The 23,130-nt window shown below is 43.7% G+C and overlaps 2 protein-coding genes across 2 annotated transcripts; one reads left to right on the top strand and one right to left on the bottom strand.

Moving 5' to 3' along the window:
* Positions 1–68: 68 nt before the first annotated feature.
* Positions 69–18,795, bottom strand: ptprna (protein tyrosine phosphatase receptor type Na). Its single transcript, XM_030111706.1, has 24 exons — positions 18,546–18,795; positions 15,648–15,698; positions 10,183–10,293; positions 9,801–9,918; positions 9,539–9,686; positions 8,846–8,987; positions 8,548–8,700; positions 8,332–8,454; positions 8,180–8,214; positions 7,892–8,088; positions 7,715–7,801; positions 7,531–7,610; positions 7,325–7,389; positions 5,045–5,254; positions 4,606–4,872; positions 4,362–4,509; positions 3,104–3,177; positions 2,873–2,950; positions 2,626–2,745; positions 2,188–2,354; positions 1,258–1,311; positions 1,070–1,134; positions 297–370; positions 69–195 (listed from the first exon to the last, which is right to left on the bottom strand). Exons 1-24 carry the CDS (start codon positions 18,619–18,621, stop codon positions 124–126), a joined length of 2,715 nt encoding a protein of 904 aa, XP_029967566.1. The 5' UTR covers positions 18,622–18,795; the 3' UTR covers positions 69–123.
* A 1,064-nt stretch (positions 18,796–19,859) lies between these two features.
* On the top strand, positions 19,860–22,869 carry LOC115402984 (tubulin alpha chain-like). The gene is made up of 4 exons (XM_030111700.1): positions 19,860–19,866; positions 21,148–21,370; positions 21,630–21,778; positions 21,892–22,869. The coding sequence occupies exons 1-4, from the start codon at positions 19,864–19,866 to the stop codon at positions 22,867–22,869; spliced, it is 1,353 nt and encodes a 450-aa protein (XP_029967560.1). The 5' UTR covers positions 19,860–19,863.
* The last annotated feature ends 261 nt before the right edge of the window (positions 22,870–23,130 follow it).

The raw sequence follows: 23,130 nt of genomic DNA, 5'->3' as shown, positions 1-23,130 counted from the left end.
GCGTACATGGCCAGATCATACATATGCATCCTCTGGGGCGAAGGCTTTTCTTCTTCTTCTTCTTCTTCTTCTTCTTCTTCTTCTTCTTCCTTTGTGTGTGTCTGCATTCCACTGTTGTGTGTCTCACTGTGGCAGCGCTTTCAAGATGGCGTTCACTTCCTCAGCTACTGCTGTCAGAGCAAACTCAAACTGGTCCTGATCGGAGTGGAGGCGGGACAGAGAGACACGTGTCCAGTTAGACTGCGGGTCTTATGGCATTGAAATTGAATTTCTGCACAGACACAAAGTATTTGTACCTTGGAGCGAACCAATCCGAGTCTCTGGTCTCTGATGTGCTCCAGCGCAGCTGCAATGTCAATCTCCTTCACCCCTGATCACCAGAACCAGAAAAACAACATCACTGCCATCACACAGTCACGTTAGTACAAATCAGGATATGTTCTTAACTGAACATTAACATTTGTCGACCTTTTCTTTTTTGTCAAAAGGGAAATGTTTTAAATGCTTATTTAAAATTATAGAGTATCTGTTAGGATTGACAAGGCTCTCCAACTCAAATTTAACCATATTGACCTCTGCTGGTCACGGCAGGTAATACAATTTAGATTTAATGAATCACATTGTCACCCTTATTTCACACACTTATGATCGAGGGTGAAGTTAAGACTGATGAACAGCGTAGCTGCCCCCTGCCTGTGCTCTGTGTGTGTGTGTGTGTGTGTGTGTGTGTGTGTGTGTGTGTGTGTGTGTGTGTTCTCGTATTTCTATCCTTGTTGGGGCCAAATGTCCCCACAAGGATAGCAAAACGTGGAACGACGTGCCTTGTGGGGACCTTTTTCCGGTCCTAAGTAGGAAAACAGTGTTTTCTTGACCATGTTGTTGTTACTGAAAAAAGTAAAAGTGCAAAAACATTTCTTTAGGGTTAGGCTTTGTTGTGGTGTGGGTTAGGGTTAGGGTAAGGGTCAGGGTTAGGGGCTAGACATGAATGGGAGTCAATGGACGGTCCCCACGAGGATAGAAATACGAGACTGTGTGTGTGTGTGTGTGTGTGTGCAAACACAAGACCCACCCTTGGCCATGCGGTTCAGCACCATGTCAATGAGAATGTACGTCCCAGTCCTGCCAGTCCCGTCACTGTGGCAGACAAGAGGGTGACGGTCAACGTGTGACAGCATCTCTCTGGGAGCATTTTAATCACAACAACACACTCCAACAAAAAAGATCTGCACTGTGACCAAGCCAAGAGGCTATTTTTACCTGCAGTGAACGATGATCGGGCAGGATCGGCCTCTGTAGCATTTATTCACCTTTCTGAAAAGCAGGGACCAAAAGGGACGGCAGAGAAAGAAAGGAGAACAAAGAGGATGTTTTGTGTGGTTATAAAGTGTTTTTTCCAAGCTCTGAAACAACAACTGATTTTCCTCTCAAATTTAACCATTTGAAATTTCAAACAAACACAATTAATCTGCTATAAAAGCAGATAATAAAGGATTAACAGACTTTTTTTTTTACAGCTCGTGTGTTGTGGAGAATATGTGTTATCAAGGAACAATGAAGAGGGATTAGAAAAAAAAACCCTAAAATGCAGGAGGATGAGGATGAGGATGAGGAGGGCAGTGAGAGGAAGAAGCGGAAGAGGACAGGTGGAGGAGAAGCCACAGAGTCACTGCCTCTCTCACAGCAGCTAGTCACACCTGCCAATGCTCATTTTTGTGACTATGCAACTGGAGCCAGAGTACTAGCTGCAAACCACAAAAATGACACTGGGAGATGTTAAAATACAAACCTATCAGCCTGCAGGCAGGAAGAGAGAGAGAGAGAGAGAGAGAGAGAGAGAGAGAGAGAGAGAGAGAGAGAGGAAGATGGACATGGCGTGAAATGACAGGAAGTTTAACCCAGCGAGGGTGAAGGTCACAGTGAGGAAATTTAGTTTTGCGCTCATGTGTTTGTTACTGATGTTAGTAATCGAAAAGCCACGTCCAGTCTGTCCATTCATGTCAACCCTGAGTCCAACTGATTTAAAAAAAAAAAAAAAAAGACTGGAGCTGTTTGCGATTACCAACTCATCAACAAACTGCCAAAGGTTTCATCGAAATGAAAAACAGCCGGACTGAAAGCAAAATACGCCGATTCGCTACAACCGTAGAGTCGGAGCCACTGGTGTGTGTAGCTGTGTCGTGTTCTTACCTGCGGAAGTCCAGCAGCGGCCGTGTGGAGGTGGGGATGCCTTCAGCCGGCCAGCTCAGCAGGTGAAACTGCGTCACGGTTCTCGTCTCCTGCGTCTGAACGTTTTTCAGGTAGAAGCTGCGCACCAAGAAGTCCTTACACCAGATGTGCTCCGAGACGAGGTTCACCTGATGGAGAGAGAGAAGGCACACAGCAAAGTCAGAGGAAAAAAGCATTTTTTTTATGGTTATGTGAACATAAATTGAGAATAATCCTAAATAAACTCAAGCAGAAAAAAAAAAACACACACGCATGAAAACAGGCCAACAGATGCTATTGTTTACTCAAGAGCCCTTTTTCCTCGAATTTATATTTCAGGCAGCACAGCCGGGGAGGCATTACTCTGGATGTTTGTTCTGCGGCAAAGCAAAGCTGTGGGAATAACAACAGGAAATTAACCTCGTAGATGTGGTAGAGAGACGAGCCCTCGTCGGGCCAGTACCGCTCGCACTGCTTCTCTCCGTCCTCCACCAGAGCCGTCATCATCACGATCACCGTGCAGCCGTTCTCCCACACCATCTGAACAGAATACACACAAGCAGTGGTCAGCACTGTCTTCTATATCGCTTCAAAAAGTAATTTTAGTTAATTATGATGAAAAAAATTATGCAAAAAAAAGAAGAAATAAAACAGGTAAGATACAGACCTGCCAGAAATCTGTGACAGTGTGGGGCAGAGGTCCCTGTGTGGCGATATAAGCTGGCTGGCGAGGGTCGTGGTCAAACTAATGAGAAGCAAACAAAAAGATCTGAAAGTTATTTGTTGTAAACACATTAGTTACAGCAGGCAAAGCAGTCAGAGAAGTTAAAAAGGACTTCTGTAAATCCAGGAATTCTTATTCTTCTGTAGCGTCTAAGATTCCTCGGTGAGTTCTTACAATGATGCTGGCATTGATGTAATCATGCTTGCTGGGATTCACTTCGGTCTTCAGCTTTACTCGAGAGTGATCATCTGGAAAAGCAAGCAGGTGTCGAATTTTTTACTTGATAACATCAAGAACGAATATCACCAATATTATAATGACCGGCTTGAAGCAGGGGTGTCAAACATGTGGCTTATGGGCCAAAACTGGCCATCAAGAGGGCTCACTTCATAGATGACATTGCAAATTGTACAAATAAATGTGTTAACAAAGGAATTGCTGTTCCTAATTTGTTCACTGTGGGCGGTTTCAGAATGAAAATGGGTCAAAACACAGCAGCGAGCCCCAGAACTGACAGCAGAGGGTAGTAGTGTTGTTCTTTGCTGAGAGATCAGAGATACAGAGTCAGGATCCTCCCTGACTCCTCTGTGAACTTCCCATCCTGCTGTCTGTGTCTCTACCTGTTTCCTTCGTCTCCCTCACCTCACGTTTCCTATTATCCTATCAACCAATCCCCTTCCAGCGCCTTCCCTCCTGAGTCTATTTAGTCCTGTCGGTCTCTCTGTTGGGTCTGGTCAGTTCAGTGTGTCTGGTGTTTCCTGTCTGTTTGGAGGTCATGTTTTTTCTGTTTGACCCGTTTCACTGGACTCTATTTATGGACTTTGACTCTGACTTGGTTCACTCTATTTGCTTTGATAAACCTGCTCTGACTCTGAATCATGCGCTGGTGAAACAGCTGCACGTTAAACTGACTCCACCAGCTCTGTTGCCTGTTCATTGCCAATTGACACACAAAAACACTTTCTTACAAAATCTCCTTTCATCTCAGAAACGTAGCTCCACTCACTTTACCCGACGCAGAACAACCGCTGCACACCTCCGTCTCCTTCTGAATAGTTTACTGTGATTTGGAGCTCCTGGCAGGAGCCTCTAAACATTTACAATGCACTCAGAACAGCGCAGCCAGGATCCTGATGAAAGCGCACAAGTATAAACACATCATACTCCATTCTTTACACACTTCACCGGCTCGCCATCTCAGCAAGAATTCATGACAAAATCAATCACCCGTCTCACAAATCAGTGCTTACATGGTAATGCCCCCACGTACCTGAAGAGGCTGCTCACCCCACTCACAAGATTCAACAACTCAAAACGATTCCATCCTCCAATGTGGGGCTTTCTATGCTGCTGCCTTTCAATTGTACGTGGCCCGATATTAGTTTGACACCCCGGCTTAAAGACAGCTGAGATGAATCATGGATGAACTAACAGGGGAGCGACTCCACGTGTCTGTTTTTGTCCATGTTTTCTGGGAGTTGAGCCACAGCGACTGAGCTGGGCTCAGCCTGATAGGAGCACAGCGCCTCCCACTCCTTCTGGAGACGGTCCTTGTTACGCAGGTGATCCTCCATGTACGTCTGAGACGAGAGAACAAATGACAATAAATGGAAACAAATACAGCAAATTGATGGTGGAGGGTTACGGTAGAGGCTACGTTCGCAACCGGCGCTCACCAGAATCATGTGGCCGGTGGAGATGTCCATGTTGGACTGGGCGGGCTCTTCACTCCAGGACGGCGTGGAGCTGTGGGTGGAGGACGGGCTGTGCTGGGGCCCGTCGCTGAACTGAGAGGAGACGCTGCTGACGCGGGAGGTGTCCGTACCCCTCCGGCCGCCGGCACCCGTGCCTATGGCGGACCCCGCCATGCCGCTACTAACCCCTCCCACACATTCCTGGCGGCACAAGGAGGATTTAGATGCCATGTGCTGCCGACATAGCTCCTGAATGGAGAGAAAAAGGTCGCAATTCCAGCACACGCTTGCGGCATCCTGCTAAGTATATGTGCAAAAGGTGCATAACCAAGAAATACCATGATATCTATTCAATAAACAACAAATCCAACTCAAAACTATGATTAAACACAAAAATATTCCTGGTTTTATGTGGCCTTACCTGGTAGTCAAAGTGAGTCTCCGCTCCGCCCTCTGGACCCAGGCCAAGCTTGCTGTTGGCGACTTGCTGAGCATAGTGTCTGAGGCAAGCTACGGCCATGGCCACGACCAGCACGCCACCAACCACTGCCATGGAAACCAGGGTGATGACAGTCCCGCTGGAGCCCTGGGAAACCCGGGCGACCTGAGGGAGACTCCTCGCATCAGTAAACTAGAGAGGAAAAAGAGAGGCAGCGTTAAGAGTGGCGAGCCGATTTCCATTTCTCGACAGGCACATCAGTCAAGGAGGTAAGCGGCTCCAGGGAAACAACCCCTCGCCGCTGTAACTCAAAGGTCATTTCATTTTCAGAGCACATGTGTCTCTCTGTATCAGCAATGAAGTTGAGTTTAAAAGGCAGCGGTCTCAAAGGTCAAGGTGGTGCACCGTCCAGAGCACACAGGCAAGACAGCTGAGGCTCTGTGGGGATCAGCAGATCGTCACGAGACGCAACACACCGATACAGGAAGTGAAATCTTCCCCAGAGGAGACATTGAACTGGTTCATCATCTTATTCCGTTTACCTTAACGACCCTCGAAGTGACGCCCACTCCCACAGCAGGGAACACGAAGAATTTACAACGTGATGGCTTCACTTTTTACACACGTGCACCACGCCTCTCCTGCTTCTTCAGCAAAATGTGGAAAAACAAGCACCTGCATCCGTCGTCACGCCAGAGCGTAGCGCAAACTCATGAATATAAATCACACAGGCGCTCATTCACACTCGATAGATTTAGAATCACAAATCAACCCGATTGACTCTGTTTCTTCTCTTCAAGGAAGCTGAAGTAACAACTGGGATTCTGCTGTGAAAAAACCTGCTGACTCCACACAGCAAAGCCAAAGCACAGACCTGAAGCTGATTTTCTAAGACAACATTGTTATAGCCACTGCCTTGAAAATCAGAACTTGATTATCAATTTCAATATCATGCCATTTAAAATCAAATAGCTTAATACGACTTGAATGGCAGGGAAACAATGAGTAATGCAACCTGTAAATCTCAACAATATTTGCAGCTGTGCTATTAAAATATATTACAGTATCACCAAAACTCCAATGTTGGGCAATGCATTGATATACTGCATCAGGGCTGCACAACATGCTGAACGTTAGTCATTATCACAATATCAACATGTACAACATACATCTGGCAAATGGACTGTGATGGATTGTTCCCATGCGTTATGCATTAATGCACATTTATAATGATAGAAAATTAACGAAGTAAAATGAAAACTAATGAATGATTATAATTTTAATCCAGCACTGCTATTTGAAAGGAGAAATATTTAAGCACATGGACTTTAACATCATTAACTTCATATCCATTAAAAATCATTTAGTTATTTTATACTCAAGAATATTGCACTTCACACGATACACTGCGATAATCAGTATGATTTAAACCCTTCTCCCATCGAATCACACTTTTAATATGATCCATCAATGCAATCAGTTTATGTCTCTGTCACCACCACGTCCAGTCGAAACGGGCAGCTTGTCGTTAATCTATAGTGGGAGCTGCAGCGATGATTCAGAGGCCTGGAGTCAGGCTGCTTTATGTGAACCGCGGATATTGATGTTAATGACACTTGTGACTGTTGCCATAGCACCTGGAACTGGGAGCCACAGCAGGGGAGATGGTTGGCTGAGATAAAAAGCCATGGCAACAAGTGAAATGTGGTGTCGCCCCACTTTCTCGCACCGTCCACGGGGATTTATGCAGAGATAGTCACACATGGATTCACATCAGCGTGTAGAAGAGGCACGAGCGAGATCAATCCAGGTCTTTGGTTTTTCTTTTTTGTGCTTCTTTAAAATGGAATAAGGAATGTTTGAAAGGTCAATGAAAAAGAACTGAATCAAATTTAAATGCTACTTCAAAATATTTCAAATCTACCATCCACATTTTAAAGATGCAACCAATTCTACGTTCCACCTCTAGGTTTCTGCACATGGATCATTTTATGGTAATGACATATATTCATCTCCACAAGAAACAAACACACACAAAAAGAAAAGAAGCGAGACGGCGGTGGTGTGTTGGGATTTTACACAATCTAATAATCTCTCATCCCATCATGATTAGATTAGTGAAAATGGGAACGAATAAAGAGGACTGATTATATCCTCGGTTGCCTTGACGACGGCTCCATATGTTCCTGATAGGATGAGCTGTGTGTCCGTGTGTGTGTGTGTGTGTGTGTGTGTGTGTGTGTGTGTGTGTGCATCAAGTACCTCTCCCACACCGGTCTGGACAATCTTCATTCCTGTCTCACTCTCCAGGAAGTCCTTTTCAGACACTGTTAGAATGAAAAGGAAAAGAAAGAAAAAATCAGCTGAAGAAGAAAAAACAAACAAAAAAGATGTGACGAAATAATGTGTCCACATACTTAGCACTTCATGTGTTAAGTCAGTGTGTGTCGTGCGGGTTGGAGTCTCACCAGCTTTAGCAGCTACCTCTGCAGCCGTCATGTTGTGTTCATTCTGCCGGATACGGAAAATCAACGCAGACCCGACAGGACTGGCAGCAAACGCACACAGAAAACACACACATGTTGGCCACGAACGTAGTGAACTCAACGAGCTCAGACACACACACACACACACACACTCGTACGGACTCACCTGATGTTGATTAAACTACTCGCTGTTAAGTGGATTTTATTTGCCAAAAGCAACAACAGCTTAACACCATTGTCCAGAGTCAAAGGACTGTAAACGGAAATGAAATGTCATTAAAAAAAAACACTGCATGAATAAATAGACCCACAGAATTAAACCGGGATAAGCTGGAGAGCTCACCTCTGGTTGGTGACGATGTATCCGTACTCCTGTTTGCCCCCTGTACCCTCCACCTGCGGCATCCCCGGCCCACTGGGGGCGGGCGTGGGCGCTGGCGGCGAGGCAGAAGACTGGGCAGGGGGGGCGTCCAGGGGGCCGGGGGAAAGAGCGGGCTTCTCCAGCTTTTTGGGCACGGTGTCGGTCTTCAGCAGCTGCATCTGACGGGGTTCCGAGGAAACCTGTCAGTTCATAAATGTTCACGGTTACATGATGCTTTTAAATCACTGCTGATTCCAGATGTTGACATACCTCTTTCTGGGCGATGAGGTCTTTTTCAATTGGATCTATGGAGGAATAGTAGACATTGAAAAAAAAAAAAATCAGATTAGTCTTCATTTGCTGTTCTAATAGACCCACAACAGTGATTAGGACATTATCTTCTGGAAGTAGGCCTGGTCTACCTGTTTTGTCTTGGGCCTGTCTAGCCAGTATGAGGGCGAGTATATAAAGCTGCTCCTGACTGAGCTCTCTGGGGTCGATTCTGTGCTTCTGCAGCACTGCTGACACCCTCTGGAGCAAGTTGTCTGCCAAAAAACATTTGCAACCACTTTTAGCACAACTGAGTTCGCAATCTCACTACACTATTAAGTTTAGAAATCCGTCTGCTTTGTGCTCACCGCTGTTTCCAGACACTGCGCTGAGGTCCTGGGGAACCTTCTTGCTCTGCATAGGTTCTGGCCTTCCTGCAGTACCAAGTCTTTCCTCCAGGGTGTAGTCTTCCACATAGTCCACTGGTATCTCCAGCTTTAGGTCCTCATAATGAGGCAGGCCTGCACAAATATCAGGTATGAATAGAACTGCTTTGTTATGATTTCTTGCATCGCTATCATGACGTGAATAATGAAGTACATTCTCATCTGTAGTGTTTCTTGAATAAACACCTTTAACCTTTTGTTTCCAGGACATATATTTTACCTGCAGCAGGCATGGGAGCAGCCCCGCGGTGGCGGTACGACGGCTGAAGGGACGAGAAGTAGAGGGAAAGAGCCTCCTGGAGCAGCTGCCTGTCGCGCTTCAGCTGAAACTCTCGCTCCCACTCCCGCTGTTTGGCCATGTACTGGAGGGTGAAAGTCATGTTACTAAGTCTGTTACTCAGACCGAAACACATTTATAGAAAAACAAAAAACAATGCTAAAAGTGTATAAAACTATTTGACACCAGTTTGAATAAAAAATCATTGAGAAAAACACAATAGTTCATTATTTCCTTAATTCAAACTTTAAAAGAAGCACATGTTCTGAAATGCGCTCAAAACATACAAGCTGATGCTGCTTTTATTTTCTCGGCACTTAACCTGTGAAACAAACATGCAGAACATCGGAGGGCGGCTGAAGCTGGGAGCTCATTAAAATCAGGGTTTAAAACACTGTTAGCTTACTAGTGAATTAAATCTGTCGCTACTCCTTTTATGTTTGTCTGCCGCTGGCCGTTTGCTTTGTAAGAGCAATCAATGGGATGTTTCACTGTTAATTCATTATTTATTTTTTGAAGATCTTCATGTAAAAATTACACTGACTATTATAGATGTAGTTTTTACAAGATGGAGACAGTTTTGTGAGTGCCAAACACGGTATGCATGTGTGTGTGTTGTGTGTGCGTTAACCAAACCTGTTCGTATTGGTATGGACCCATAGATTCGGTTTGCATGTCCAGCAGTGAGCGAGGATCGTGCAGTATCATGTAGTCCGTGTGTTTGTTAGCAGATGGCGAGGGGGCCGATTTTGAGCTTTGGTGATGAGGGACGTGCTGTTTAAACCTGGAAAAGACAAAAAAAAAAAGAGAGAGATGATACGATGTTTGACAACAAAAAGAACATTGTTTTCCTTTAATGTTTACATTTTAAACCCATGTTCACTGCTCTATGGCTTACTGGGACGAATGAGAAGAGGAGGATGACGAGTTTGGCTTCAAGGGGAGGGTGGTGTGAGGAACTCTCTTCAGCTCCATCGATAAAATAGACTGGGTGAGGTCATCCCGCCATGATAGCCCTGCACACACACACACACACACACACACACACACACACACACACACACACACACACACACACACACAACAATCAATGAAAATCAGACAAGATGGGAGTTAAAGTGAGAGCTGAGAAGAGTGCAAGGAAGGTTGATGAAATCATAGTTCTTTGTGGTTTTTTTACGAGCTCATATTATGAACGGATCCATGTCAGTGTTTATGGAGTTGCAAACGACTTTACGTTGACTTTAATCTTGCTGTTTTTTTTAATGTTTTAATCTCACCTTCCCGCATGAGCTGTTTGATGACCCACTGCAACCTCTTCCAGACAGGAACTGACACCTGGTACTGGACCAGGTCCTGCTTCGAGCTTCGGCACTGACCAAACAACAAATCTGCAGAGAAACACGCAGAGGTTCATAAGAAGGTGGCAATCATTTCCTCATTTGTTTTGCTCAAACTTTGTTGAAACTTCAACACAATTGATGCAATTAATATTTTTCATGTTTCGAGAATGAAGCGACTGATAAGCCTGCAGTTTATAGTATGGTATCAAGATTTTTTGGGGGGATTTTTAGATGAAACTGTGGCTGCATGTCTCCAGTTCAGCGATGCTGCCGTTGAGGAACAGCATTTTTCATAACTGTGCACACATCAGAAGTCCACAGTAGTGAGTCATAGTTTGAAAGCACGGCCCACACAATAGTGCCGCTTGTTACAGTCCTTTTGACATGGCTCTGCCACAGTCTGTGTGTGTGTGTGTGTGTTTGTGTGTGTGTGTGTATGTTTAAGAATTCCCTACAGAACCCCCTCACCTCAAGACAGCATCACTGCGAGATTTTTTGTGGATATGTTCTCTTTTCATGACCATAATGTTCTTTTAATTAAGTACGTGAACGTTAAACACCTGTTTGGTGTATCCTGCCCTCGCCTATTGTCAACTGGGATTTGTAGTATCGAAGATAGATGGATGGATGGATGGAAAAACCGAAAAACTGAACAAATGAAACCAGTCATGAAGAGTAAACCAATGACGTGAGGAAGGCTGAGAAAAAAAACAAAAAACAAAAAACAAAAAATAATTAAAAAAATACAGTAAAACATCTGGAAGTGGTGCTGCTGTGTGATGAGAATGAAAATAACTCGGAGCAGACCATGCTTCATCTGGTGCACTGATGAGTCACCGCAGTCCCGACACCCGCGAAATCTCACACAGCACAATCTGCCTCAACCAGGTCTGGAATCGCTACGCAGGCCAGATTAGAGAGGATTAAGGTGGAGTTTTTTTCAGCAATAATTTTAAACATGAAACACAAAACAGAACTGCTTATTTCTGAGAGAACTAATCGGGAGCCTTGTTCAGGGAAACATATGTTTTTACAGATCAAACATAAAGTCTGTTTCTCATGTTAGCTTCAAAATCAAACTAAACTATAAAAAAGAGAAACCTGTGAATTTTATCAGTTCTTACTGGGATTCCCATTGCTTGTTATACTGTGTAACAAAGAACCCATGTTAGATACTGTACGTAACAGAAATAAACTGAGTCATCATCTATTTACAGTGTTAATGATGCTGGTTGCAGTTTTCTGTTTTAGTGAGAGTCAGCCACAGACTGTGAAGGGTTAAAGTTGGACACTAATCACAGCGAGTGTTATTTATTTAGACTGGTTCCTGGATAATCAGCTCACAATGGAAAGAAGCACTTAGTAAAAATTGTATTCCGAGAGGACGAGTTAGTAAACAGTCTTGTGACGATGTTATAATTTCACCATGTGCAAATATATTGGAAGGTTCAGGCCTGCGCATCTTTCTTTTTCATTAATAAATCCTCTCCCATTGGTTTAAAACTGTGAATTATGTTAAAAATAGCTGGTGCTGGTGAGCTGCGATGCACAGATTACAGTTTTTAATCCTGGTAAAGTGACTGATGACGGAGAGAAAAGGGATTAGAAACAGAAGATCAATGAAAGAAATGCAGCAAACTGCATGCCTCAATGGGATTGAGCCTATTTTAAAAGCCTTGGTTATTTCAGTGTTCCTCAAGGGGATCCAGTGAATCCATAAGAAATGAGACACAGTGTGTGTAAAGGCTGTGTCATGAAAAATAATGAATCATTTCAGATTCTTGCATTTTCTTGCACTTGTCTAAATTTACAAGTCACACTTTGTGAGAAATTATTTTCAAATTCAGTTAAACTTGTCTTTATATTCTGCTCAAATGACACTTCATATACTTGATGTAAACTGGTTGATAAATGTTCTCTCTCTTTTTTGAACTGAGCCCACTTTTCTGGTACAGGTGTAAACTCCATTCAGCTCCTTCCACAAGCAATCATTTACAAATACAGACATGAAATAAATCAAAAACTTTGCAAAAAGATAACTGAAATGAAACAGAAACACTCAGATTCAAAGAGAAAGACAATAGGAAGTGTGTTTTATGGATGGGTGGACAGAAAACCTGCATTGTGGGATACCACAAGCATCTGTTCTGGGCTCAGTTCCCTTTTTGCTGTGCATATTACCTCTTGGCCAAGTTATTAGACACCGTAACACATTTTTTTATCATCCCTTTGTCATGCTATCTTGTTGTCTTTTGACAATTATACAAAGTAATTAACTTAGAGCTTATTTTATGATTTTTATCTGTGAAAAGTGCTAAAAAAATCAAATTTACTTCACCACTTATTCTTTCCATTGTTTGAAGTATTTGAACTACAGGACATGCTTTTGAAAATACGCAAATTGTATTACATATATTAAATGTGCTGTAGGCAGGATTTTGCTAGTCAATGCTAATTTTTCTGTGTTTTCTTTGGATTAAATGTTAGAGTATCCATTGATAATCCTTTAGGAGTGTAGCATAATTGCACTACCGTGAGGGCGCAGCGTTTCCCTCTGTCTCTGTTCTGAGCTGAAAAGCAATCTCGACAGCTCCAGGTATCTTTGACCAATCAGAAGAGCCCCTGAGGCTCTAACCGTGATTGGTCGAGGGGCGTTCGTCACACGTTCTTGTGGGAGGGGCTTAACTTGCGTAAGGGCGTGATGTCGGAGAAAACAAGACAGGATTAGCTGTGCTGGGTTTCAAATCGCCATCTTGCTTAGCAAGATGGCGGAGATGCTGAATCCTGCCTACAGCACCTTTAACTGCCAGATTTGATGTTTCTTTTTGCATCTTGTGTCATTCAAACATGTTCTGAGAGCAAAGTTATGTACAACCACAAGTCAGAGTCAGGCTTTGCGAAAAGACTTTACCCAGAAACCAGTGGCATGACCTCTGCTTTGTATGGCATATGAAATTCTATTTAATGCAATTTCCCCTGTGCAGTAAATGTCTTCCTCAAAAAGCATGTGCTTCACAATGCTCTCTGTTCTTGCCCAGACTGCTGGTGCACCGTCCCTGGCGTGCTGACCTGACACCTGCTGCACACTGACCCAGTATTCACAACTCGGCAGCAATGCTTGCGCGGCCCATCTGCAACACCTGTGTACACACAAGTCAGGTGACGCTCTCTGACCTGGCGTGGGTTACCACAGGACTCGCTCTCGGAGCGGACTTCACGCTCTTCCTTTTGCTGATGTCTCAAACGTCAACAACATGTCCACACTGGCAATAGAAGCTGGAACATTAAAGGAGGCTAAAAACACAGCGTGCGCCCACAATGACTCTCTGAGAAAACTACTGACTTCAGCATGAAACCGAGGAGAGAGAGAGATTTTTCACTGCTCTCTCTGCTACCATCAAATATATGGCGACAGTGAGTGCTTGTTCCACAGTTCCATTAAGACCCGCTAGGCATCAGGTTACAGATACAAATTAATAACCGTGAATACATCAAAAAGAAGGAGCGCGTCCCATTTAACACAGTACAAGACATGATGGCTGTTCCCTCTCACTGAAAGCAGACAGCCCGCGCACAGAAGAGGAAAAAAGCTCAAACTAATAGCAGCTTTAATGTCTTCTGACTTACGGTGAAGAGATAAATAGTTGTACCGTGCAGGAGGACGACATCATCGAACATTTCAGACTAATTACTGCTCTAAGGGCAGCTGAGGATGTATGACGCCGTAACGTCAACGCTCATCTGTTTCACTGGGAACGGGCTGAACCGGAGCACCTTAGCAGGAACTACATCATTTGTTCAATTCAGTTAAAAATTTCATCTGTGATTAACTTCATAGGTTTTCATATATATATATATATATTTTTAAAGCAAGCCAGTAGGTGCTTACGTTACTTTTTTCTCAACAACAACAGAAGATCAACATTCCAGACCGATTCTGCGCCTGTAGACTATGATCATAGGCAAATAACAATACAGACAATGATGAAAGGCATGAAAAATGTATTTCTTTCTGGAGTCTCTAATGGCCATGATAGGGATCTGTTTTCCCTATGAGTTTATGCAGTGTTGCATATCACTGGATTCAAAATATCAGTGCTCCCACCGTAGTATTAGTCTCCCATTACCTTGGAAAAACATGGCCGTGCACCCACTCACCGCAGCCCGTTGAGGTTTGTAATGTATTTAATTAGTCATTTGATTTGTCCTTCATAGCTGCGACTGTGACCTTCAGCTACGTATCTAGAGCGGTAAGAAAAAAAACTCCCTCCTGCACACAGCATGCAGACTGGATGTTCAATAAAGGAGGAACTACTAAACATGCAATTTTTTATCTGCTTTCTGTTGTTTATGGTTTTCTCACTCCTGGATTAAGATTGAGATCATGTAAAACTTCTACCAAAGTCTTTTTATTAAATAAAATATTAAACAAATCTATGTGGAGTTCTAATTGTATTGTATCTCCTCTGTGGTCTCATCCACCTCAGTTTAACACGGTTGCTGTCTGCTCATACAGGAGGTGTTAGTCACTGCAGGATCTGCATATGGCTCCAGGGGCTGGGCTGACGATGCTCTCAGTTGACCTCTCCTTCCATAAACCACAAAATCTAGTCAAGTAAAAACTCTAGTGCTTCATGAACACAGAAATTAATGCCTCGAGAAGGTAAAAGTGCAGTACGATCAATAAAATAAAAGACCTTTGAGCAGACTTCTGCGGAGTGCTTCTGTGATCAGACCCACAGCTTTCTGCTTTGAAACCAGCAACTACGCTCCTCTCTTTAGTATTCCGTCCAATGATCGCGCCCGTGCGTAAGCGCAGTTTCCACGGAGAAGGACGTAAGTGTGTGTCTGTGACTCATCACTGTGTTAGCACAACAACTGAGGGGGTGTCCACCTCACAGTGATGTCAGTGTTGCCATAGAGACAGCGAGCGAAGGGAGGGGCTTAGGTAAAGATGAGGGAGAAGGGGAGAGAAAGGGGAGAGATGGGGCATGTGGTGGAGACACATCAGCTCTCTCTCTCTCTCTCTCTCTCTCTGTCGCTCTCGCTCTCTCCGTGGGAGTGTGTGACTGATTTTACCAGCAGCATGATTATGCCTCAGTCTGCGTACACGCTCACTGATATGAAATGTTGAGACTAAAGTTTTGGGATAGTTGTGGTTACAGTAAGAATAATATTCAGGAAATGAATGTATGTGAATGGAAAAGGGACGACAACACGACTGCATCCAGCTGAAACCAAGAATAGGCACAGTTTGGACTAAAACTTTAAAAGACAAAGTTCAAAACACATATCGATGTCAGATCATATTTTAGTTGATTGTGCCAGGGCACGTTTGGTTTTAGATGCATGTGTGAGAGTGTGTGTACATGTGTCCACAGTGACGCACGTGTTGGACTCACCATCTGAGCAGAACTGATCCCTCGTGCACAGTTTTCTGTCAAACAGGCAACCTGCAGCAAAAAGACAAAGACAGGGCTAACTAGTGGGCACTCGCAGTCGAGTCTCTCACAGTAATTTCCATGGCAACAAAAGCTTTAACTCACATTCAGAAGCCACAGACGAGACAAAGTCAGCTAACCCTGGCTTATTTATTATAATTAGCCTCAAATGTACTGCAAAACAGTACTTCAAACGCAACCAAATGCAACCAGCGTCCAAACCATGACACACCGTGCTTAACATTAGTCCAAGTGGAGCAATGTTTTGCTGTGACTTCTTTATCTTTGTGATCACACACAGCTTGTGTTTTGCTTCGATTTCAGTTGTACAAACTACTTTTTTAAATGTTATGTAAGAGAATGAGACCTTGGAGAGTGGGGCAATGTGGGAAGGAGCAGGTGGCAGCTGATAGACAGGGAAGCAGCACCGAGCTCTGAGTATGCATGGACAGCTCTGTCTGGCCGTCTGTCTCCCTCGCTCACGTCACAGCTCGCGTTTCACTCCGTTATTGATTTTAGGAGTCGGCGCGTGCCTACGTATAACGAGCAGCAAGAGAAAATACAGAAAGGAGCCAATAAAGACGGGCAACTTGTTGGACTGAAACTGAGTGGAAGTCAAGCCATGAGGTGGGCTGCAAGGATGGAGCAGTGGATGAAGTGTTTTTGTCATTACCAATACACAATAAAAGGGAGGATTCTTTTTTTTTTTTTTTTTTTTTGTAGCTTTCAATAAAATGCCGCAGTACCTAACAGTGAGTCACCTCTTTCAGACTGACACACTGTACGCACGCTCACATGCGCGCGCACAGTGCAGGCATTTTATGTTCTGTCCTCTCAAACTTTAGGCCCTGGAACTACATTTTGATGAGTGAGTTTAAAAAAAAAACAACTTTTAGATCTAACAAGAACATTTGACAACTTTAAAGTAATCAGAGCAAACACAAACTTTCATTACATTGACAAAGTATAAAAATCTGTAAATATGACAGATTGCATTTCATGTAACTTAAAAATAAGTGTTCAGAGTTGTGTGTGATGCTTTGTTCATAAGGTTAATCCCAAGATAGTGTATGTTTGATAAAATAGGGCTAATTAACCATCTTAAAATAGATTGAGAGAGTTTATTTGTGGTCGTTTCATAGATATAAATATACTTTTAAATGATGCAATGGCTTCATTCAGTTCAAATAACGGCAACCAAGAACATATATAATAAATGTGACAGGCTTGATTGAAGTCAAAATCCTCCTGTCTGCAGAAGACTAAGGAGAACCTTTCATGGCTGCAGTAAGTTACAGCGAAAAACATGCTAACAAGGTGTCATACAAGGAGATAACTACCTAATTATAGCTTGTATTTCTTTAAAAAAAAAAACAGTGTAAGGAAATACACAGTTTCTCAGTCAAACAGAAAAAGAGACTGCTTCTGGCAGTGAAAACTCATCTCCAGTTCGAGATGTGAAAAAAAAAAATCCTGCAACTTTTGGCTGATTGGACACAACAGTGACATGGATGCCAGATTTGAGAGCGAAAGCACCAACACACACACTTTTACGCGTTACATTACATGAGGCAACACCATGGTGACATTTTCAGGCGGCAGGTGCTCTGAGGGAAATGGTGACGCTGGCCACAACTAAACACTTTCTCCACGATAACACACATCGTTATTGTTTTATTATGCCTATAAAAAAAAGGATATGCACTAATAACTTTGGGTATTAACAGTAGAGCAAGCCAGTGGTATTGTGTGTTTGTCATGGCAACAGGACCCCTGTCAGAGGTGTGTGTGTGTGTGTGTCAGGCATATGGATGGATGCCTAATCAAATGAACAGACGGATGGATGGCGTATGAGAGAACAGAGACAGAGGCAGGATGAATGGACAATGGAAGGCCATGGCAGTTTCTCTCCATGGTGCTGAAATCACACTCAACTCACAGCATGACGCTTTCTTGAGATCCTTTCTTGCTGCGGTGCTGCTTCTTATCTTATAATTACAAGGACTTTTTGGAGATCAATCAGCACTATTTTGGTTTCTCTTGCTGAAGTTTGAAATTATCTATCTATTGATCGATCTCTCGATCACTAATGCCACACATTTCCCTTTGAGTAAGATGTAGAAACACTTATGACACCAGTTTTTGCATGTGAACACAAAAGCAAGAATGTGCAGAGATTCACTTGTTGCACCAGATTAAGATGCAGATTAAGACAATTCAGGTTAGAAAAAAAAACAACAGAGAAAAACAAGCATCATGCAATCCTGCGTACTACTACTACCACTGCTGCTACAGTCAATAATACTAATAATACAGCTGCGACTGGAACTGATGAAAATAAAATGTGACATTTTTTTATACAAACCGTGTTGGTTTAATTCGTTTTTAATGTGGCAAACGTGTATTGTCATGTAAAATGCTGTTTTCATGAGGCCTCTTGGTGTGATGCTGTTATGACAATGAGAAAATAATGTCTGTGTGTAGTGTATAAACACTAGTGTGGGCGTTTAGTTCATTCAGGATTTTGTATATGCTGTCCCACTTTCTTCCCTGAGTAAATAGAAAGAAGAAGTGAACAGAAGCATAAACTCTAATGTGTGAGAGAGAACAGAAACACTTCTAGTGCTCCTTCTCCGGGAAACCACATCAGGCTGTCAGCATCTATATTTACCCTCAGAGTCGGAACAGTGAGTACGCTCCTCTAATGACACAAACACGGAGAGAAAGTAGATATGTGGAGATTCAGCATGTCACCTTAAAGTGAGGATGTAAAGTGAGAGGGTCATTTGTCTTCTTCACAGTGTCCATCATTATCATCATCGTTAACCTCAATCATCATCATCACGAGCAGCGTCTTACCGTATTTGTCTGAGACTCCCGGCTGGCAGAGCACGGTCAGCAGGAGCAGAGCTCGCCACGGTTTAAGGTGTTGCATGATCCCCTGAAGCCCGACAGCAGCAGCGGCGGCGGAGGAAGAGGAGGAGGAGGAGGAGGAGAAGGAGGAGATGAGAAGAGAGAGATGTCTCCTTTCAGACCTCCATCCTGCTCAGACGAGGTGCAGCAGCGTCTCCAGCAGCCCTCCCTGAACCCCACGGGCGCGTGTGACGGCGCGAGGGGGGAGATGGTGGGAGAGGAGGAGGGGTGTAATTCCTGCTAGTGGCCAGCGGGGGCGGCGGCGGGGGGGGGGGGGGGGGGGGGGGGGGGTACCCACGACAACAGACGTCACATACGTAGACGGCTCATTCACGCTGCTGTGGAGCGGAGCCGACGTGCCTGCGTGGCAGCCATCTTGCCGGGGTGGACCTCGCTTCCGCAGCACATTGAGAGATGATAAGTTTCACCACAGAAGTGATCATAAATCGATCAGTTTTCAACTTCTGTTCTAGATTAGTATAAACATGAGACATGGAGGACACACAGACATAAACAGAATGAAATTAACTCATAAACTGTCCAGACTGATTGAGATTTTTATTGAAAAATTTGGTTTAAGGATATTTATTACACATGATTGTTATTGATATTATCACAATTATTATAATTAATATTGTTATTATATTTAAATTTATAATCGTTATTATGGTTATTATTCCTAAAATTATATTTTGATAATCACAGTATTGCTGTTTACATAATTATTATATTAGATTTTATTTTGATTCATACTGAGTTTTAACATGATAAATACCATAAACAGGAAAGCCTCATCTGTCTACTTAAAACCATCTGCAAGGAGCCTGAATCCAAAACTACAAGAAACATGTTAAAATGTCGCACGCACTAAAAAACAAACAAATAAAAACATCAGAGACGCCATATGAAGCATGACAGATGAAGTGTTTTTTTCACAAACAAAATTCTAAACTTTAACTGAAAGATAAGTGGAAAAATGTAAATGTGGATGAAGTGTCAGGCACTTTTATGGACTTCCCTCTCTCTCTCCCTCTCTCTCTCTCTCTCTCTCTCTCTCTCTCTCTCTCTCTCTCTCTCTCTCTCTCTCTCTCTCTCTCTCTCTCTCTCTCTCTCTCTCTCTCTCTCTCTCTCTTTTTTAACTTAACCCCTCCCGCCGAGCTGCGCCCGCCAAATCCTCTGGTATATAAGGCCGGTCACGTCCTCCCTGCCTCACTTCTGCCTTGTCTCTGAATGCTGTACATCGCTCGAAGGACAAATAGACAAAATGGTGAGTAGGGAGGGTTGATAAAACTTCGAAATGAGCGCGTCTTTTCAGATTTCCTGATAACTCTGTTGTTTAATTGGTAAAAGATGTATTAAATATCCGGTTTTCAGACCGTCTTTAACGCTTTTACTGTAGGCAGAGTTGAACGTTATGGCGTTACGAGCGGTTCTAGTCTTGAGCTGAGTTTATGTGGTAAAACTTGAGGGTTGTCCCTTTCAGAATACAGAGAGGTGATGGTGCTGGCATACTTTCATATCAGGGAGACAAATTAGTCTTTTCTCTCCTGAAAAATTTCTGCCGGATGACAGTTCAGTTGAGAACGCTTTGTGGATTTCAAATTTCCTTCATGTCCAACTATTTGAAATAAAATGTTGAAGTTGACAAGTTGATAATCTAGTTATCTATTTTCTTCAGGCCAAGCATTTCTTCTTCATTGTTATAGTTTGTATGAAAGTAGTCATTAAGGGTGTGAACGTTTAAAATTTTTTCTACCGGGATTTCCAGACACGTGAGGTCATACATTTTTTTTATTGCAGTTGCGCTATATGACCACTAGAGAGCTCTGTCTACATTCAAATATGCTGATTCGTAATCCCTAATTCATAGTCAAATGCATTCCACGAGTTATTAGACCAGAGGGTCACCATTTCAGCCATGAAGTTGATGATATGCTCAAGACGTGTGTCTGTGTCTTGTCACATTTCTTTGATTCGTTGTATATAAAATCCCTCATGCTAGCTTGTGAACCACGAGCGGTAGGTAGCTAACGTTAGCATCAATGCTCTCTCCCTCCAGCTTGTCAGGGTGTTTCCATGGCAGCTGATCTCTCGTAGGTCCCGTACGACTGTTGTAAACCAGCTTTGTCTGACACAGCCTGCATCCACCAGTAGTTCCAGTTAGAAAACCTGCCACACAGCGCTCCGCTCATTGTCAGCTGCTTTAGCTTCCCTGAGTCGACTTGAACTCAACAGGACTGTGGCTGCGTTTTTTTTTTTTTAAATCATTGTTGACATTGCTCCCCATGTATCTATTATGTATGTGGATAACTACACTAGAGGGAACGTTTGGTTAGTTCATGTTATCTAAAGCTTTCAGGTAACATCATCACTCTAAAAAATATTAGATACTGGTGAAAAAAGAACGAGAAGGAGTAAAGTGATGTGCACACAGTTATTGATTTTTCTAAACAGTTATCATTTATTATCTGTGTGCACGTGTAGATGTTGACACCCCTAATAGTCATTGCTCTCATTGAAGTAACTGTATTTTTTTTTTCTCTCCCAGCGTGAGTGTATTTCTGTGCATGTTGGCCAAGCCGGAGCCCAGATGGGCAATGCATGCTGGGAGCTGTACTGCCTGGAGCATGGGATCCAGCCAGACGGACAGATGCCGTCAGACAAGACCATTGGGGGAGGCGATGACTCCTTCAATACCTTCTTCAGTGAGACTGGAGCAGGAAAGCATGTTCCCAGGGCAATCTTTGTTGACCTGGAGCCCACTGTTATTGGTGAGTCATCTGTAATATTGGATGCCCTGTCTTGGATGATTCCTGATCAGTCTTACACTAATTTGGGGATAATTAAATTTTTTTCTAACCACAAGGTTAAAAAAATGGGAAATATATGTAAAATTTCTAATGTTTTTTTAAAGCATATGATCTTGTTTCTTCTTATTCACAGCACCATATGTATACTGACAATATTCCACTTATGCTTGTGTAGATTGTTGGCGTTCTTAATTTGTTTTCTGAATACTGTATTTTACAGATGAAATACGCACAGGAACGTACCGTCAGCTGTTCCACCCTGAGCAGCTGATCACAGGAAAAGAGGATGCTGCGAACAACTACGCCCGTGGCCACTACACCATCGGCAAGGAGATCATTGATCTGGTTCTGGACAGGACCCGTAAATTGGTGAGTTTGGCGTCCTTGATTTGCTGAACAAGTGTCACAAATGACATCTCGACCACTTTAAATTGCATTTTCAAGGCTGTGAACACAATGTTAGATAATGGCTTGTTTTACAGGCTGACCAATGCACTGGCCTTCAGGGCTTCCTGATCTTCCACTCCTTCGGTGGAGGAACTGGCTCTGGTTTCACCTCCCTACTGATGGAGAGACTCTCTGTTGACTATGGGAAGAAATCTAAGCTTGAGTTTGCTGTCTACCCAGCACCCCAGGTTTCCACAGCAGTGGTTGAGCCATACAACTCCATCCTGACCACTCATACCACCTTGGAGCACTCTGACTGTGCCTTCATGGTGGACAATGAGGCCATCTACGACATCTGCCGCCGGAACCTGGACATCGAGAGACCAACCTACACCAACCTGAACAGGCTCATCGGCCAGATTGTGTCCTCCATCACAGCCTCCCTCCGCTTTGATGGAGCTCTGAATGTCGACCTGACCGAGTTCCAAACCAACTTGGTGCCATATCCCCGTATCCACTTCCCTCTGGCCACCTATGCTCCGGTCATCTCTGCTGAGAAGGCCTACCATGAGCAGCTGTCTGTTGCAGAGATCACCAACGCCTGCTTCGAGCCAGCCAATCAGATGGTGAAGTGCGATCCACGTCATGGTAAATACATGGCTTGCTGTCTGCTGTATCGCGGTGATGTGGTGCCCAAAGACGTCAACGCCGCCATCGCCTCCATCAAGACCAGACGCACCATCCAGTTTGTGGACTGGTGCCCCACAGGCTTCAAGGTGGGCATCAACTACCAGCCTCCCACTGTGGTTCCTGGAGGAGACCTGGCCAAGGTGCAGAGGGCTGTGTGCATGCTGAGCAACACCACAGCCATCGCTGAGGCCTGGGCCCGACTGGACCACAAGTTTGACCTCATGTACGCCAAGAGAGCCTTTGTGCACTGGTATGTCGGAGAGGGAATGGAAGAGGGAGAGTTCTCCGAGGCCAGAGAGGATATGGCTGCCCTGGAGAAAGATTATGAAGAGGTTGGCACTGACAGCATTGGAGAGGAGGACGAAGAGGGGGAGGAGTACTGAAGGGTTAAACGTGACACGTTCCACACAACAGTGTGATTGTCTGTGGTGGAGGTTTTCAGCATTTGAAGGTTTTCGTCTTCAGTGGTGGTGGTTTTCAACATCTTTGGTGGTGGTTTTCAACATTTAAAGATTTTCGGCTGTGGTGGTAGTTTTCCAACATTTAAGATTTTCATCTCTGGTGGTGGTTTTCAACATTTAGGATTTGTGGAGTTGGTTTTCAACATTTAAGGTTTTTGGCTGTAGTGGCAGTTTCATCATTTC

This window comes from Salarias fasciatus, chromosome 16 (genome assembly GCF_902148845.1).
Source record: "Salarias fasciatus chromosome 16, fSalaFa1.1, whole genome shotgun sequence".
Lineage (NCBI taxonomy): Eukaryota > Metazoa > Chordata > Actinopteri > Blenniiformes > Blenniidae > Salarias > Salarias fasciatus.
This window is presented reverse-complemented; position numbering and strand designations above follow the sequence as displayed.

What these genes read in the sequence shown, in the direction of transcription:
- ptprna (XM_030111706.1), bottom strand. Translation starts at nt 18,621, where the DNA reads ATGCAACACCTTAAACCGTGGCGAGCTCTGCTCCTGCTGACCGTGCTC. An exon ending in GGATCAGTTCTGCTCAGATG is followed by an intron (nt 10,294 to 15,647) that starts GTGAGTCCAACA and finishes GTTTCTCTGCAG; the next exon opens with ATTTGTTGTTTGGTCAGTGC. An exon ending in CTGTCACAGATTTCTGGCAG is followed by an intron (nt 2,746 to 2,872) that starts GTCTGTATCTTA and finishes TATTCTGTTCAG; the next exon opens with ATGGTGTGGGAGAACGGCTG.
- LOC115402984 (XM_030111700.1), top strand. An exon ending in CCTGGAGCCCACTGTTATTG is followed by an intron (nt 21,371 to 21,629) that starts GTGAGTCATCTG and finishes TGTATTTTACAG; the next exon opens with ATGAAATACGCACAGGAACG. An exon ending in TGGACAGGACCCGTAAATTG is followed by an intron (nt 21,779 to 21,891) that starts GTGAGTTTGGCG and finishes CTTGTTTTACAG; the next exon opens with GCTGACCAATGCACTGGCCT.